The sequence below is a fragment of the Elephantulus edwardii genome, unplaced genomic scaffold, assembly GCF_000299155.1.
Source record: "Elephantulus edwardii isolate Elephantulus edwardi_28Jun2011 unplaced genomic scaffold, EleEdw1.0 scaffold00085, whole genome shotgun sequence".
In the NCBI taxonomy this organism is placed as follows: Eukaryota; Metazoa; Chordata; class Mammalia; order Macroscelidea; family Macroscelididae; genus Elephantulus; species Elephantulus edwardii.
The window spans coordinates 5,240,820-5,255,819 of record NW_006399835.1 but is presented as its reverse complement, the minus strand read 5'-3'; the positions used below and the strand labels follow the sequence as shown (position 1 = coordinate 5,255,819).

General features: G+C 35.0%; 1 protein-coding gene across 1 annotated transcript in view; it reads right to left on the bottom strand.

The window, feature by feature from the left end:
* Positions 1–15,000, bottom strand: part of CBLB (Cbl proto-oncogene B, E3 ubiquitin protein ligase) — a 326,116-nt gene that overhangs the window by 165,465 nt on the left and 145,651 nt on the right. Inside the window, exon 3 of the mRNA XM_006890001.1 lies at positions 8,338–8,484. Within this exon, the coding sequence (XP_006890063.1) occupies positions 8,338–8,484 (147 nt within the window). The remainder of the gene's footprint in view (positions 1–8,337; positions 8,485–15,000) is intronic.

The window sequence follows — 15,000 nt, the reverse complement described above, 5'->3', positions numbered from 1 at the left end:
TCCAAATTATTAAGAACTAATGATGTCAGTGTGAGGACTAAGATGCATCTTATTCAGACAATGTTTTTTCTTATCACTTGTTACGCATCTGAGACCTGGACAATGAATAGGGACTTGGAAGGGTGGAGGATCGGCAGAGGAGACAAAGATCCTCCATCAGGTGGATTGAAATGGTGACCGCTGCAGTGGGCTCTTGTGTATCAGGAAGTGTGAGGATAGCACGCTGTTCACAGGGTTGCTATGAGGCGTACTTGACTCAACGGCACCTAACAACTACAACAGAGGCTGGCAGTTCAAATCCACCAACTGCTTTACTGAGCAAGAAGCAAGTCACAGCATATCCTCCAAGGGGGTGCCAGAGACATAAGACACATGGGAGGAGAGTGTTCATATTTCTCTCGATAAGCACCTGGTGGATTTGAACTGTATTCTTCTGAGATGCTGCACAGTTCCTTACCCACAAGGTCACCAGATTTCCTTACAATGAAGGTAGGACATTGTTACAATAGCATTAACAAAATAAAACTTCTTGCTATATAAAGATAATTTTATTAAAGAAGAAAATACAGTAACAGGAATTTCCAGTAATATAAATACAGTGAAATTTGTTAACTAGCTTTTCTTTCAGTTATATTTCAATTCTAATTTTTTCTTACTTTCTAAAGCTCCTGCAGTTAGTTTCCTTCTACAACAACTTAATTTCTTTTCTGTGCATCCTCTTTATTAAGTATAGTGAAAATTCTTCTTATTTAACTAGAGAGAAAATTTAATTAATATAGTAGAAAAATTTAATCCACTTAAAGAGTAGCGAAATTATCAATTCTTTCTTACTAAAAGTGAAAGGAAAATACAGGAAACCAAAGGTCCACACCACTTCCCCAGGAAATCAAAGGTAAAAGAAATGAACTGGGCAATAGACAAACAGAGAACTTCTTTTCCTTTGGTAAGCATGACAGTTTTATATCTCATGTATGGGAATGAACACAACTAAAAAAACAGAATAATAATAATTGGAAATTTTGCTTTTACCTCACCCATCATAGATAGGCTAATGTTATCTATGGAATTAATAACTAATAAATACTTTCATAGAGTTAAGGGTAAGATATTCTTAAGCTATGTAATGGCTTTGCTACAGAGTGTTAATCACATTAGGTTTGTTGCAAGTGCCTAACAGGTAGGTTGGTTTTAGTGCATTTTGCCATAATTTTGTTCATAGCAAGCTTAGATCACTGTGATTATCCACATCTTGTAAATGAGGAAGTATATGAGGAAGTAAATGAGGAATTAAACAGCTTGGCCAAAGTAATAAAGCTCAGTCTGGCTCCAGAGACTGCATACATTGCCACCAGCAAGGCTTCCTCCCACTCAAACAAGCAAGTACTCTCTATTCCACATATACACATGATCCTATACATTCCTCTATACAACTCATTTAGATGAAATTAACAACAGTTCCTTAAGGCCTGTATATGAGGTATTATGTTGAGAGAGTTACTTTAGGAAGCACAAAAATATAAATCTGATTTTATCTACAGTCTATAGACACTGTCCCATAGTATGGAGTCTATAGTATAGTTGGAACTCTGGTGGCTTTGTGGTAAGGAGTTGCACTGCCAATTCAAAGGCATGTGGTTCAAACTCACAAGTTGCTCTATAGGAAAAAGACAGTTAATTTCTTCCCATGAGATTTACTGCCTCTGAAGACCTGCTGGAGGGTCAGCTACAGGTAGATTCTGACTTGATGGTACATAACAACACAACAACATAGTCTAATAGGGAACTCTGGTGTCCTTAGTGGTAAATAATTATGCTGCAAAACCAAAAGCACAGGGCTGAAATCTTCCAGATGCTCCTCAGAAGGAGAATGGGTAGTTTCCTCTCATGTGATTTGCTACCTCTGAAAGCTGGCTGGGGGATCCAGCTATGAGACCATTCTGACTTGACAGCAAACAATAACACAGTCTAATTGGGGCTCTGGTCCCTGAGCCTATAGCGAATTGTGCTGTTAACCTAAAGACAGCATCTTTCAAACACTCTGAAACCATCAGGTTCTCCTCAGGAGAAAAATGTCCACACTTAATAATTTATAATTTCTATAAATTCACTGGAGGGCCAGCTATGAGTCTAACTTGAGGGCAATGAGTTTGAATGTTTGATAGGGAGCTCTGGTAGCATAAGTCATAGGGAGTTTTGCTGCTAACCCAAAGATTATGCCTCTCAGGTGGTTCAAAGACCCAGTAGTTCCACAGGAGAAAAATGGGTCATTTCTGCCTTTGTGATGTACAGTCTCAGAAAGTCTATGGAAATTCAACTAGAAATTTGTTTCTACTTGAAGGATATTAGTTTGTTATTTGGAAATCTAAAGGGAAATAAGTATACAAATTATTTCACTAGAATAGTAAAAGAATAAAAGCTCAGAAAAACGAAGAAATTCTAGACGTTTAAGAGGTAAGAGATCTGGCTGAAACAGAAGCAAAAATGAACTCTGAAGGATTAGTAAGAATTTTATGCCAAATAAAGTGACAGAAATATTTAAGAGGAAGGAAAATATAAACAAAAATTTTCATAAAACCATGCCCAAATTTTGGCTGAACCATGTGTTAATTGCCACACATAGTGACACAGCAGGACAAAGTAGAATTAACTGTCCATAAGATTTCTGCGACCATATGGAATTGACTGCTTTTTTTCCCCCCTATGAAGCAGCTAGTTGGGTAGAACCTCTGTGCTTTGGGTTACTAGCCAAAATCTTTAACTACTCTGCCATGAGGGCTCTTTTAGAAATGTATGTTGGTGATATAGCATGAAAAAGCCAAATAACTTATTTAAAATCTGAAGAAAATGATAAAAAATAAAGGAAAAGAGAGAATGAACGCTAGAAAAGTATATCTATGTACTAACATGTTCAACCAACAACTACTAATCTGTTATGTATATACCACAAAGGACCCATAATATCATTTGAAGACTGTTTATTAGTTATTTAAATTTTAATTTATATCTCAATCTTCTCAATGTCAAGAGGTGCTTAGTACTAGGACCCAGAAAATTACTTGCTTAGAAAAATGACTGTCCAATCTCACATGTCATCTGATTTTTCAAACACTAAGTTTTTGAGCATTATGCTTACATTTTTGTGGATTATACAGTATTATCCCCATGTACTTATATTCAGTTTTGTATTTGTTTTATTTTGCAGAATTTACTGAAGCGTATTTATTCACTAATATCACTTCTCTTTGCCGGATGTTTCTGAGTCAGCATATCCTGGGTCAACAGACTAAGGAAGCACAAGCAGCATTGAACTAATAAAAGATCAAATGAGTTTGCATAAAAAAATAATAAGTATAAAACTTTCTAATCAATTTGCCCTGACAAACCTTTTTTTTTAAATTGCCATTATTAGTTGTCATCAGGTCAACTGCAACTCATGGTGATCCCTTGTGGACAGAGTACATTTGCTCCATGGGGTTTTAAAGGCTGGAACCATTTAGATGCAGACTGCCAGACCATCTTTCTTTCTAGGTGCTTCTGGGTGAGTTCAAACCTTTCACAGTTAAGAGTTGAGCACTTACTCACCTGTACCAAACTTGACACACTGTTGTTGTGTGCTTCAGAGTTGGAACTTACTCATATGTGACCATCCAGTGGATCTGAGAGGCAGTAACTCATACAGGAGGAGACCATCCATTCTTCTTCTAAGGAGAAGCTGGTGGATTTGAACCATATGCCCTTTAGGACTACAGTGCAGCTCCTGGTGGCACTAGGCCACCAGAGTCCCTGACACACTATGCTACTAATTCCTCAGGCTGAGTTCTGAGAGCCTGTCCATCACTGGGCTTCGGTGCTTAGCAGACACATAAGCTATACCATGATTCCAAAAAGGAGGAGAAACGCTGGAATTGGGTAGACATAAGATGCCCCACAATTTTTATCTTCTCTTTGTTTTAGTGGAGTATTAATCCTATAATTACCTTAAGAAGATTTTTTTTGGGGGGCAAGAGCTGATAACCAACTTTAGTGCAAATCTAATATATTCTATTTGTTGACTCTGTTCCTTTCGTAAAGAAAATCACATTAGTCACAATAACAAAATTAAGAACTGCTTTATAAGCAATAACAATCCCGCCATTTGAGAACCAATGTCTCAACTGTTCTGTTTCTTTAAAAAAAACAAGAATGCTTTTACTTTAAAAAGCACTGGTTTGGTCAAATAGAATTCTTATGTGGTCTCACTGGGAAGCATGACAAATGACAAGAATGTTTCATTATGAAGACTAAGTTATGAGAAAACATAACAAAGCATTCAAACTCAAATTCACTGGCATCAAGTCCAAATCAACTAATAGCTGAACCTCCACTAGGTTTCCCAGGTAGTAAACTGCACAGGAGTAAACTGTATCATTTGTCTCCCTTGGGCCAATGGCAGATATGAACGATGAGAGCTGTTCTTGGTTTAGCAGGCCAACTCCCCACGGACTACACCATAGAATCTCCCTTTGCAAATAATGAGAATGTAAGCCTTTGAAAGCCCCATAATTCACATATTTGTTCTTTCAAAATATGTTTGATTAAATTACTGTGTGAAAAAACATGAAAAATAATAAGCTGGTCCACCTGATCGAGGCCATAGTCTTCTCAATTATTTGCTATGCATCAGAGAGCTGGACAATGACTAAGGGTAACAGAAGATGAATAGATACCTTTTGAGTTGTGATGCTAGAGAAGAGTCTTGAACCACAAACCAACCATGGACCACCAAGAAAATAAACAGGTCTATCTTGGAAGGGATGAAACCACGTTTTTCTTTGGAAACTAGGATTTCTGATGCTTTGTCTTACATACTTTAGGCATGTGGCAAGGAGAGACTGGTCCTTGGAGAAGGATATCATACGTGGAGGTAGACGGACAGCATAGAAGAGTAACTAGGGCAATGTGGACAGCTTTGTTGGAGACAGTGAGACTGGCGCAGGACAGAGCAGGCTTCAGAGCTGTTGTACATAGGGTTGCTATGAGTCGCAGGAGATTTGAGGGCACATAATAACAACAATTGCATACAGTGATCTAACAAAGGAATCACTCATTTTAATGGCTTTAAACCAAGAAGAAATTCCTCCCAAGTGAAACAATAAGTAATATCACATAGATGGAGAAAAGATGAAGTTGTCAATGAATTAATTTTATTTGAATTTATAATCAACATCCTTGGCAGCAGAAGTTAGTAAACAAAAAGTTATGTTACATTGGCATATATACTGTCAAGGAACTCTTTGTTACAACTGACCCAAGCAAGGCTATTTTCCATGGTTTCATATGCATGTGAATATTGGACAATGAATAAGGAAGACGTAAGTATTTACATCTTTGAATTGTTTTATTGATGAAGATTACAGTACTTTAGGAGAACAAACAGATCTGCCTGGGTGAAAATGTAGCCAGAGTGTTTATTAGAGGAAAGGATGATGAAGCTTTATCCAAGTTACTCTGGGCACATTCTCAGGAGGTGCCAGTCCTTGGAAAAAGACCTCTTTTTCAAAGGCAGATGGTCAGTGAAAGGGAGAAGACATTCTCTGAGATGGACTGCTAGAGTAACTGCAACAATGGACTGAAGCATAACAGACACTATGAGGAGGACCCAGGACAGGGTACTACTTTGATCTGTTGTTCATAGACTTACTACAAAGTCACAGCCAACTAAATGCCAATAAACAACAATGTAAACCCAATACAACCCACTGTTGGTACTGATTCACTCTTGAGCCATGGTGATCCACTGTAGTGTTTCAAAGGCTGCAAATCTGAACAAGATAAGACTGCTCACTTTCTTCCAGTAGAAGCACTAACTGATTTGAACTGCTAAATTTTCAGTTAAGCAGGGCAACATGCCAGATGCTACATCACAAGAGCTGTTTTGGGTAAGGCTAGACATATGTAGCAGATTGAAAAGAAGCTTGAAATCTGTCCCTTATTAAGATTAGATAAGATAAATATAAACATTTTACAGACATATTGAGCAACTTTCTCAAGTCTGAAAATAGAACCTGTGAAGCAGAGAAAGAATTTAATCAGTATTTCAAGAAACCATCATTTGAGTTAGTGATGATTTCACTCATGTATCAGCTGCACAGAAATTTCAGATCCTTGAGTCTGTGCTTATAAAGATGTCTGAAAAGCATAATTCTCTGTGGCTTAAGGTGCCAGTAAAACAAACTCGCTTATTGAGTAGATGTGAGATAATCTTTCCACTCTTTACTGACCTTTTGACAAATCAATATTGTTTTAAACTCCCCAGAATTTTACAATGATCACAAACAATTTGACCTACAGGTTTATTTAAAATTATAAGATCAAGTTGGGTGTTTTGGGTTTGGTGGGGTTTTTTTCCCCCTTTTTTCCCCAAGGGTGTCAACTGGTTTTATGAGATCACAACTGTTAATACATGACTGCAATTGCAGGAAATCCTCTTAGTTGGGGAACTCTGAGTTCCTCTCTGCTTTAGACTATTTACAGTTACTTAGCATACTCTTAACAGTTATTTTAATTCAGATGACAATGAAGAACATTTTTTAAAATTCCTAATCTGTGAATGGATATATTTGAACAGCACTAACTGCTAAGTTTCTGTGGCATAGACCACGTCAACACCAATGATGGTATTTCCTTTGTTACTGTCTAAAAATAATTCTGAATACATTTTTTTTATAAACCAGTTATCTTGGAGTCAAAGCTGACTATAAAAAGTGAGAAATAGCCTTTAAAGCATATTTTGCAAATTACTCTGTATTAAAATGTTTTAGTAAAAATGATAGCTTTAGATAATTATATATTGTGAAAAGATAAAAATAAAAAAAGAAATGTTACTTTTAATTCCTTATCCACCATAAAGATATTGCAAATTTAACTTAAGGTATGCTGACTTACGACATTCAATTCCCATTACTTATTTATGCAAGTGAATTTTTTTGAGTAAGTACCTAAATGGAAAGAGACCCAGTTTTATAATGAAACACAAAGGTAAAATTACACTAATTTCATATTGTATTCACAAATATATACTTTCCATGCAATATTACATGAGTTCTGGTATCACTGTGGTTAAGGCATTGAACTGATAGTAAAAAGGTCAATGGTTCAAAGATGAGCCAGTCTGCTTCCATAAAAATATGTGGTCTTGGAGAATCTATGGAATAGTTCTATTTTTTACTGTGTCACTGTAAACTACAACTGATTCAACAGTAACAATTCATGGGGTTGATTTATTGTATATAGAAGCTTAGTATTATAGCTTCACAGGACAGTGTGGTCAATTGCCACCACATAATTAATGAATGTATGTGCTATTTCCTTTCTTTTTGTTTGTCTTAATTTATGAACAGCCATAAAAAATAAAATTACTGGTTGCTATATACTCAAAGCAAAAGATATAGAAATAAATTAAGACACAGACTAAAAAACTTAGTTTACAAGGCCAACCATCAGCACAAATCAAAGCCTCATCTATAGACATCTAAAGGATTAGAGGGTTCCTAACTAACATTACTGATTTCTCTAACCAGGGAAAAAACATATACTGATAATTCTGGAGAGGAATGTGTAACTAAACTAAATTTCTTTTACAAGGTCAGACTTACTGACTAGTAAGAAATACAGCAATCACAGAGCCTATGACCCTTTAAGCTTTTCCCTGAAACCACACCCAGATTCCACCTTACAGATAAAGCACAGATTGGTTCATAAAATAATATTACCAGTGAGTAATTTGTGTATACAAGATCTAGCAATAAACATTTACACTAAAGGAAAGATGATGTGGTAAGATGATTGAGGAGGACAGAAAAAAGGTCAATGAGTAAACAAAAACACAGCCAAAAAACTGGGAAGGAAATAATGAAAATTTTGACAATATTGTGAAAAATATTATCTATTACACAGAACTATATGTACCGAAATGGTTAAGCAGGAACCAAATTTTCTGTGTAAACTTGCACCAACATTACATACAAAAATATTTTAATAAAACTTAGGAAAAGTCATAAACTTATTTAAAAAACTTTACATCTATTAGGACTAAGTAAGCATCCCCTTTATAAGTCAGTGAATCACTGTTAAAAGAAGCTAAATAAACTGCTGTTTGCTTTGGAATAGTATCTCATTATTCAGATTTAAAATACTGAGGATGTTTTGGGGGTAAAAAGAAAAATTACTAGTCAAAACAATTATCAGAAGTAACCAGGTACATTACCTGAACACATAATTATACACCATGTGGGAAAAGGAAGCAAAACAGGCCACTTTTCAAAGACACAGCAAATGAAGGGGACAAAAATTACTTACTTGTCTCCAAAAAATTTTCTCCAGAACTCAGCAGCATCTGCTTTTGTGATACGAAAGTTATCTCCCTGGAATTGACCATTGGGAAAGATAGCTTTGATTTCTGCCAGCATATGACTAAAGATGAGGGACAGTTTTGTGAGATTTCTTCTGTAAACACAAGAGAGAAAAAAGGAACAGAAAATTTCAGAATATGCATGCAAGTTTTAATATGGATTAATAAGCAAACAAAATTAGGCACTGTATCCACTTACACTTTGGTTGTTGCCACTTTTTCAATTTAAATAAAGCCTCTAAACACCATGTTCATAAAAGCAAGGTACATTCATTCACATTTCAAATAGATTATAATTTTATTACTCAAGTATTCATTTAATACAGCATATGCAAAATAAATTATGTAACACACTTATCTCACTCTAATGGGAGGCATGTCTAAAAAAAAAATAAAATAAATTACCAAACAAAAAACCAAATAAAATCACCTATAACTGAATATAAAAGCTAAATTCAGATCGTAGACTAGCTAGTCTCTACCTGGGGCAGTAAAAAATGGTTAATAAGAAGAAAATTCTAAAGGATAAACAATTGTCTGAAAAATTTAAGAGCTAGAGTGGAGGGAAAGGAACGATAAAGGAAGACTACGACATTTCAGGCTACAGCATGTATATACAGGCATGGAACAAATCTAAGTCTCTTTGTAATATCTAATTTGACATAGCTAGTACAGAGGAAGGAAGCTCTGGTGGGACAGTCTGCAGAGGAGTTATGCTGCTAAACCAAGAACAGGGCCTCTCTAGTGGTTTGAATCCACCAGTGTCTCAAGAAAAAGACAAGCAATCTTCTCTGGTGCAATTTATAACCTTGAAAATATGCTGGAGGGTCAATTAGAAACTGATTCCTCCTCAATGGCATTGAGTTTTCAGTAAGTACAGAAAAGGAGCCCTGGTGGCACAGTTTGTTATATGTTAGGCTGCTAATTGAGAAGTCAGTTACCAAAATCTACCCGTTTCATGGAATAAGGATAAAACACTCTCCTCCTGTAGAGAGTTACAGCCTCAGAAATGCAATAAAGGGCTCCCAAAAGTTGGAATAGACCTAACAGAGATGGGTCTGGTTGTTGCTGTACAGAGAAAAGGGAGACTCACGTAAGCAACAATAGAGAAAACAGAAAAGTTTGGTTGGGATAGGACATAAAGAGACATCAAATCATTGGGTATATTTTTTGACAACTATACCTCCCAATCCTGGAACCTCAAAATTCAGATTTTCTAACTATAAGTTCTCTGGGCATGTTACATGGAGGAGGGAACTCTTAGAAGGTAGAAGGTCAGTGAAAGGGAAGATCTTCAACTAGACGGATTAATACAAGCACTACAACAATGGGTTTGAGCACAGCGCAGATTGGACTGTGAGGAGACAGGACCACTTTCTAACCTGAGGTTCCTAGAGTGACTATGATCCATAGTCAATTTGATAGTGCCTAACAACAAAAACCAGCAAACTTTAAAAGGGCTCAGTATAATTTAAATACATCTCGTTGGTTAAGAGCCACTGTACCATGAAATGGGTTGCCAATTAAATGAAAAAAGATCAGAGAAATCTCTCTGTTTTAGAAAGAGTTGTTAAAGTGTGAATAATGAATTAGAAGGGAAAGAGAAAGGTGGGTGTCCCTTCTTCCTAATTTCCATATAAAGTTCTGGGCATTTTGGTGTTATTCAATAACAACATGATTCAAACTTCGAAACAGTGTCTTACTGAAGTTGCTCCAATAATTTTCAAAGTGTACAACATTAATTATGTTAATTAGCCAAAACTTCTAGAAAAGGCCCTGGTAGTGCAGTGGTCAAAACACTCAGCTATTTTAAAAGTCAACAGTTAGAACATTCTGAGGTAAAACATGGGACAGTTCACATTTGTGAAAATTAAAATTTTGGAAAACCTAAGAGGCAGTCCTACTTTGCCCTATATAAAGTGGCTGTGAGTTAGAATCAACTTGACAACAATGGGTTTAGACACTAGAGAAACAATTCCAGTAAGAATATATACTGAAAAAAACAGGCCTGTTAAAAATAGACATTGCTTTAACATCCTATTTACTCCTAATTATGTTCAATAGATACAAACATCTCTCCCTCTCTCTTTCTTTGCTGCTGATTTGAAATTGCATAATACTGGCCCTGCAGCAGGTTTTCAAAGGCTGTAAACTGTAGTAATAAGAGAAAGGCGGTGGAGAGGCAAATCTAATCTCACAGAGACTGATCTTGTGTTGTTGATGCTGTTAATGAGGACCTCCCTTCTCCCTTGTGAAGTGAGTGGAGGAGATGCTTCCTCATAACCACTCTTATTTTTATAAGCACTTACACCCTTATTTTAGTGTTTAATAGTAACCTCTGAACTGTTATGGTTATACATAATGCTATATAATTTTAACATTATCTGCACTTCTGCCCAATTCAACCTTATCCAAGCACAGAAGTCTAGTAGCTCAATCTCTACTTCACTTAGAAGATGAGAAATAAACAGATATACAGCATTACAAAAGACCAATTCAACCTCTACTACATCAACTCAACCTCTACTACATCAAAGGAAGACTTGTGGCCAAAAGAAAAACATAACACATTCCTGAGATTTGAGTTTAAGGAGGAGTGTAAAATCACTTCAGGAAATCTGCAATGAATTTAATTTCTTTAATTAGGCTAACGGGTTCCTTTTTCATGAAACATTCAATTTATACATACAGAGAAAAACAGAAAAATCAAGATGGCTATAATTAGAAGAAGCCAACTGTTCTTTATTTTCTGAACTGACTGCTCTATGTCCTCTTGTTCTTTGTTCTTTAATTACAGCCAAATGTTTCTCATTTGTACTTGTTAGATCTAAAATCTAAAGCACACTATCAATGAGCACCCATTTCAGACTGGTGATCTGAAATAATAAAATTTGAAGACAGAAACATCAACATTTTATCCTTAAAATTTATGGTGTAGAATCATTAAGAACTATGTAACTTATTTACTTCTTACTTATAAATTATAATTATTTCATCATTATAAACTGTACATACAGAGATCTTGTGTAAGCCAAATGGGATATGGCAAAGAAGTCATTATCATTTGTTTACATGGTAAAATTTCCCATCATTCTCAGGCCCCTAAACAATAACCTACCAAAATAACACCAAGTAACATATAAATCCTGAAATAACACTAATATATAGTGTTCACAGACACAAGGTCAAAGTTATGGTGTATCTGGATTCTAAAATGCTGGCTTTAGTTCCTCAGTTAGGAGCCATCTGTGCTGCATAACAAATGTTTAGTGCTTTTTTTGTTTGTTCATTTCACTTTTCATCTTTACTTGCAGAAGTGAAAAAGTTCAGATTTATTTCAGTCCGTGAACGTAGCTACTAATGTAGGTCCTTCCTAAAACCAAAACTTTCAAATAGTGGAGGACACCTGTCGTCTCATTTTCTTGTTATTTGAAGATTACCACATTTCATAGACAGCTCCAGTGGTTTACTGGTTCAAAGGAACTGCACTGCCAACCCAAAGGCACAAGGTTGAAATCCACCAGATTTTCTGCAGGAGGAAGATGGACAATCTCCTCCTTTGTGATTACCTGTCTACCGAAACTCACTGAAGGATCAGCTATGCATCAGTTCTGACTTAACAGTACGTAACAAAAATAACAACCACATTTTATATTGCTTTTTGCATCAACTAAAGGAATAAGAACATATATTTTTGCATTTAACATAATTAAATTAGTTTAAAAATATCTAAATATACAAACTATTATCAATACATAATAAGATATGTATTGATATTTATACTATATTTCATCTTTTTTAAAAAAACTGAACTCACTGTCAACGAGTCATAACCAATTCATAGCTGATCCTCCAGTGGGATTCTGGAGGCTGTAGATCACACAAGAGGAAACTGTCCATCTTTCTCCCATAATGAAGCTGGTAGATTCAAACCACCAGAGGTGCCGTAACACAACTCCTTAAAAGATTAGACCACCAGAGTTTCACACACACAAACATACATGCAAATATATAAAGAATTATAAGTATAATTAGAAAAATAAGGCTGCAATACATAGTAAATCATAGGCACACTGGACAGTTTATTCTATGATTTCCAATGTAATTTTAACTTATCATAAAAAATACATTTTCTTTTTTACACTGTTGCCTGTTATTTCCTTTGTTCTCTATATAGTATTATATAATGTATATTTTCTTTCCTTTCCTTCTCACTCTATATCCAGTTCCGAGAATTAATCCAGGAAGACTATCCTTCTAATTATCAAGACACAGCATTTTCTTTGCAGATGAAATTGAGAGATTTTTTTACTATTATGAATATTTTACATGCTTTTTCAGTTTTCCTTAGAACCACTAATTATAATTTCCCCTCATTTCAAGGCTAAATTTTGACTCATTACTAAATAATCTAATGTTCACTATACAGAAAGCATTTGTTACTACAAATTGTGTTTATCAAATAATTAAATGAATAAAAATTTATTGGCAAAGGTCAATAATTTTAATTTTATGTGGAATTTTACAAAATTACTTCTTTCACTGAGAATATGTACTTCAAGTATTTATTACAAATTATCCATTATTCACCAAAATGTAAGTTACTTTTATTTTTGAATGTGTGGGATTGCGCATTTAAAAAATTTGAGAAAATTAGTACTTGAAAGTAACTTCTTGCCATCAATTTCAGGTAAGCTAGTAATAATGTTAATACTAAAGGAGCTTTGAAAAAGATGGAGGAGGGAAAAACATGAAAAAGGTAAAGGAAAAGAAAGTCAGTTAGATTTAAAAAAAATAAGAAAATAAACAAGTATATACTGGCAATATAAAGAATTTCACCCAAGAAGTAACACATTTCTCTTACATTGGATTTGATCACCAAGTATTATTTTTTTAAACATGTGAATGAGTCTCTTCAAAAAGCAAGTTATATTACTGAACAGAATGTGAAGTTGAACTAGTTGTTGTTATTATATGCCATCCAGGCAAGTCCAACTCAAGACAATTCTATATGCACACAGTAGGACTTTTCCATAGAATTTTTAAGGCTCTGACTTTTAGGAAGTAGATAATCAGTGAATAATGTCAGGAGAATAGAGTAGGATATGGCTTGACAGCTGTATTAAATTTGAGAGATTAATAAAACATATCAAGATTATATTAACAGCCTTCATTAACTGCAGGAGTCATAAGAAGAATTAGATTCTAATTAGATTGCATGTGGTCTTTGCATTTTCTTCATTTAAAAAACAGCCATGCCATAAATCTAGAAAGGAAAAAACTTTGAATGCCAGATTAGTGAAAAATTTTCAAGGACACTTTCAATGAAGTTTCAACTTTGTTAGAACTTATGGCTTTTAATAGAAGAAATGCAAGACCATTTTTTATTCCAAACCTATTAATAATTCACTTCTCACATTTAAAAGCTACAACATGCTCTTCCTAATCTTTACAAGGTAAAACAAACTCAGCATAAAAAGAAAGGCAGGTCATACAGAATATAAACAGTGGCACCAACATGAAACTCAAATTCAGTTAAAGAGGAATTTCCGACTCCTGTCTTTCCAATACAGAGCCATTCACAAGGTTTAGAGAGTTGCTCCACACTGTTTTTGACCTTGGGAACATTTTAATCCTTCAATGGATAAGGAGACTAGAGTGATGTAAATTTTGCCTCTCATTTCTCTCTCATTGGAGGAGTGACTATTACTATACTGAATCCTGAGGATTTTAAATAAATTGGATCCTGCTTATTTCCCTCAACCTTTATATGTGTGTGTGTGTGTGTGTGTGTGTATATAAAATATATATAATATATATAATATATATCATATTTATTTATTTTAATGAAAGTTTACAAAGACTTAGGGTTTCTATTCATTCATTGTTGTATTTTCTCCCTGCTCATCGCCCTCCCACCCCCCATTTCGATCTTCTCTTTAAAAAGTAAAAGAAAAATTCTTTAATTTGTACAATCCCTTCCCTGAAGTCCACTCCATTATGCAGCCTTCGCCTGGACTCCTGTCATGACAATAATAACCAATCACATATCCCTTTTAAACAGTTTCTCTCCCTCATATGTTTCAATGAAGTATATCCATCTTTCTCTGTCCTTTATTTTTAATAACTCTAAGGGGAGTGTGAAGCAATTCTTAAAAAATAAAAACTATCCTAAGAATCAAAGTTTGCAATAATCATAAGAGAAGTTAGAAATATACAACTTAACCTTAGAGACAGATGAGAGGATGAAGAAAGTCTCAACCCACTCCATTTAATAGAAACTGGATTGTCAAAGAATGTGGAAAACCAATCCAGTCCTAAAATGTTACTGGTACAGACAACTAAAGGATGACCAAACCTTATTCTGCTCAATTTTCAATTCTTTTTTTTTTAAATTTTCAATTCTTTATATTAAAAAATTTCACCATGGTATTTGACCTGAAGCGCTTGCTGCAGAGGGTCAAGGACTGCAGCCTCCAATATGGATGGAGGCTTAATGTCAAGAAGACAAAGATTCTCACCACTGGACCAATTGGCAGCATCAGGATGGATGATGAAGAGATTGAGATTGTTCACAGCTTTAGTTTGCTTGGCTCCACAGTCAACACTCT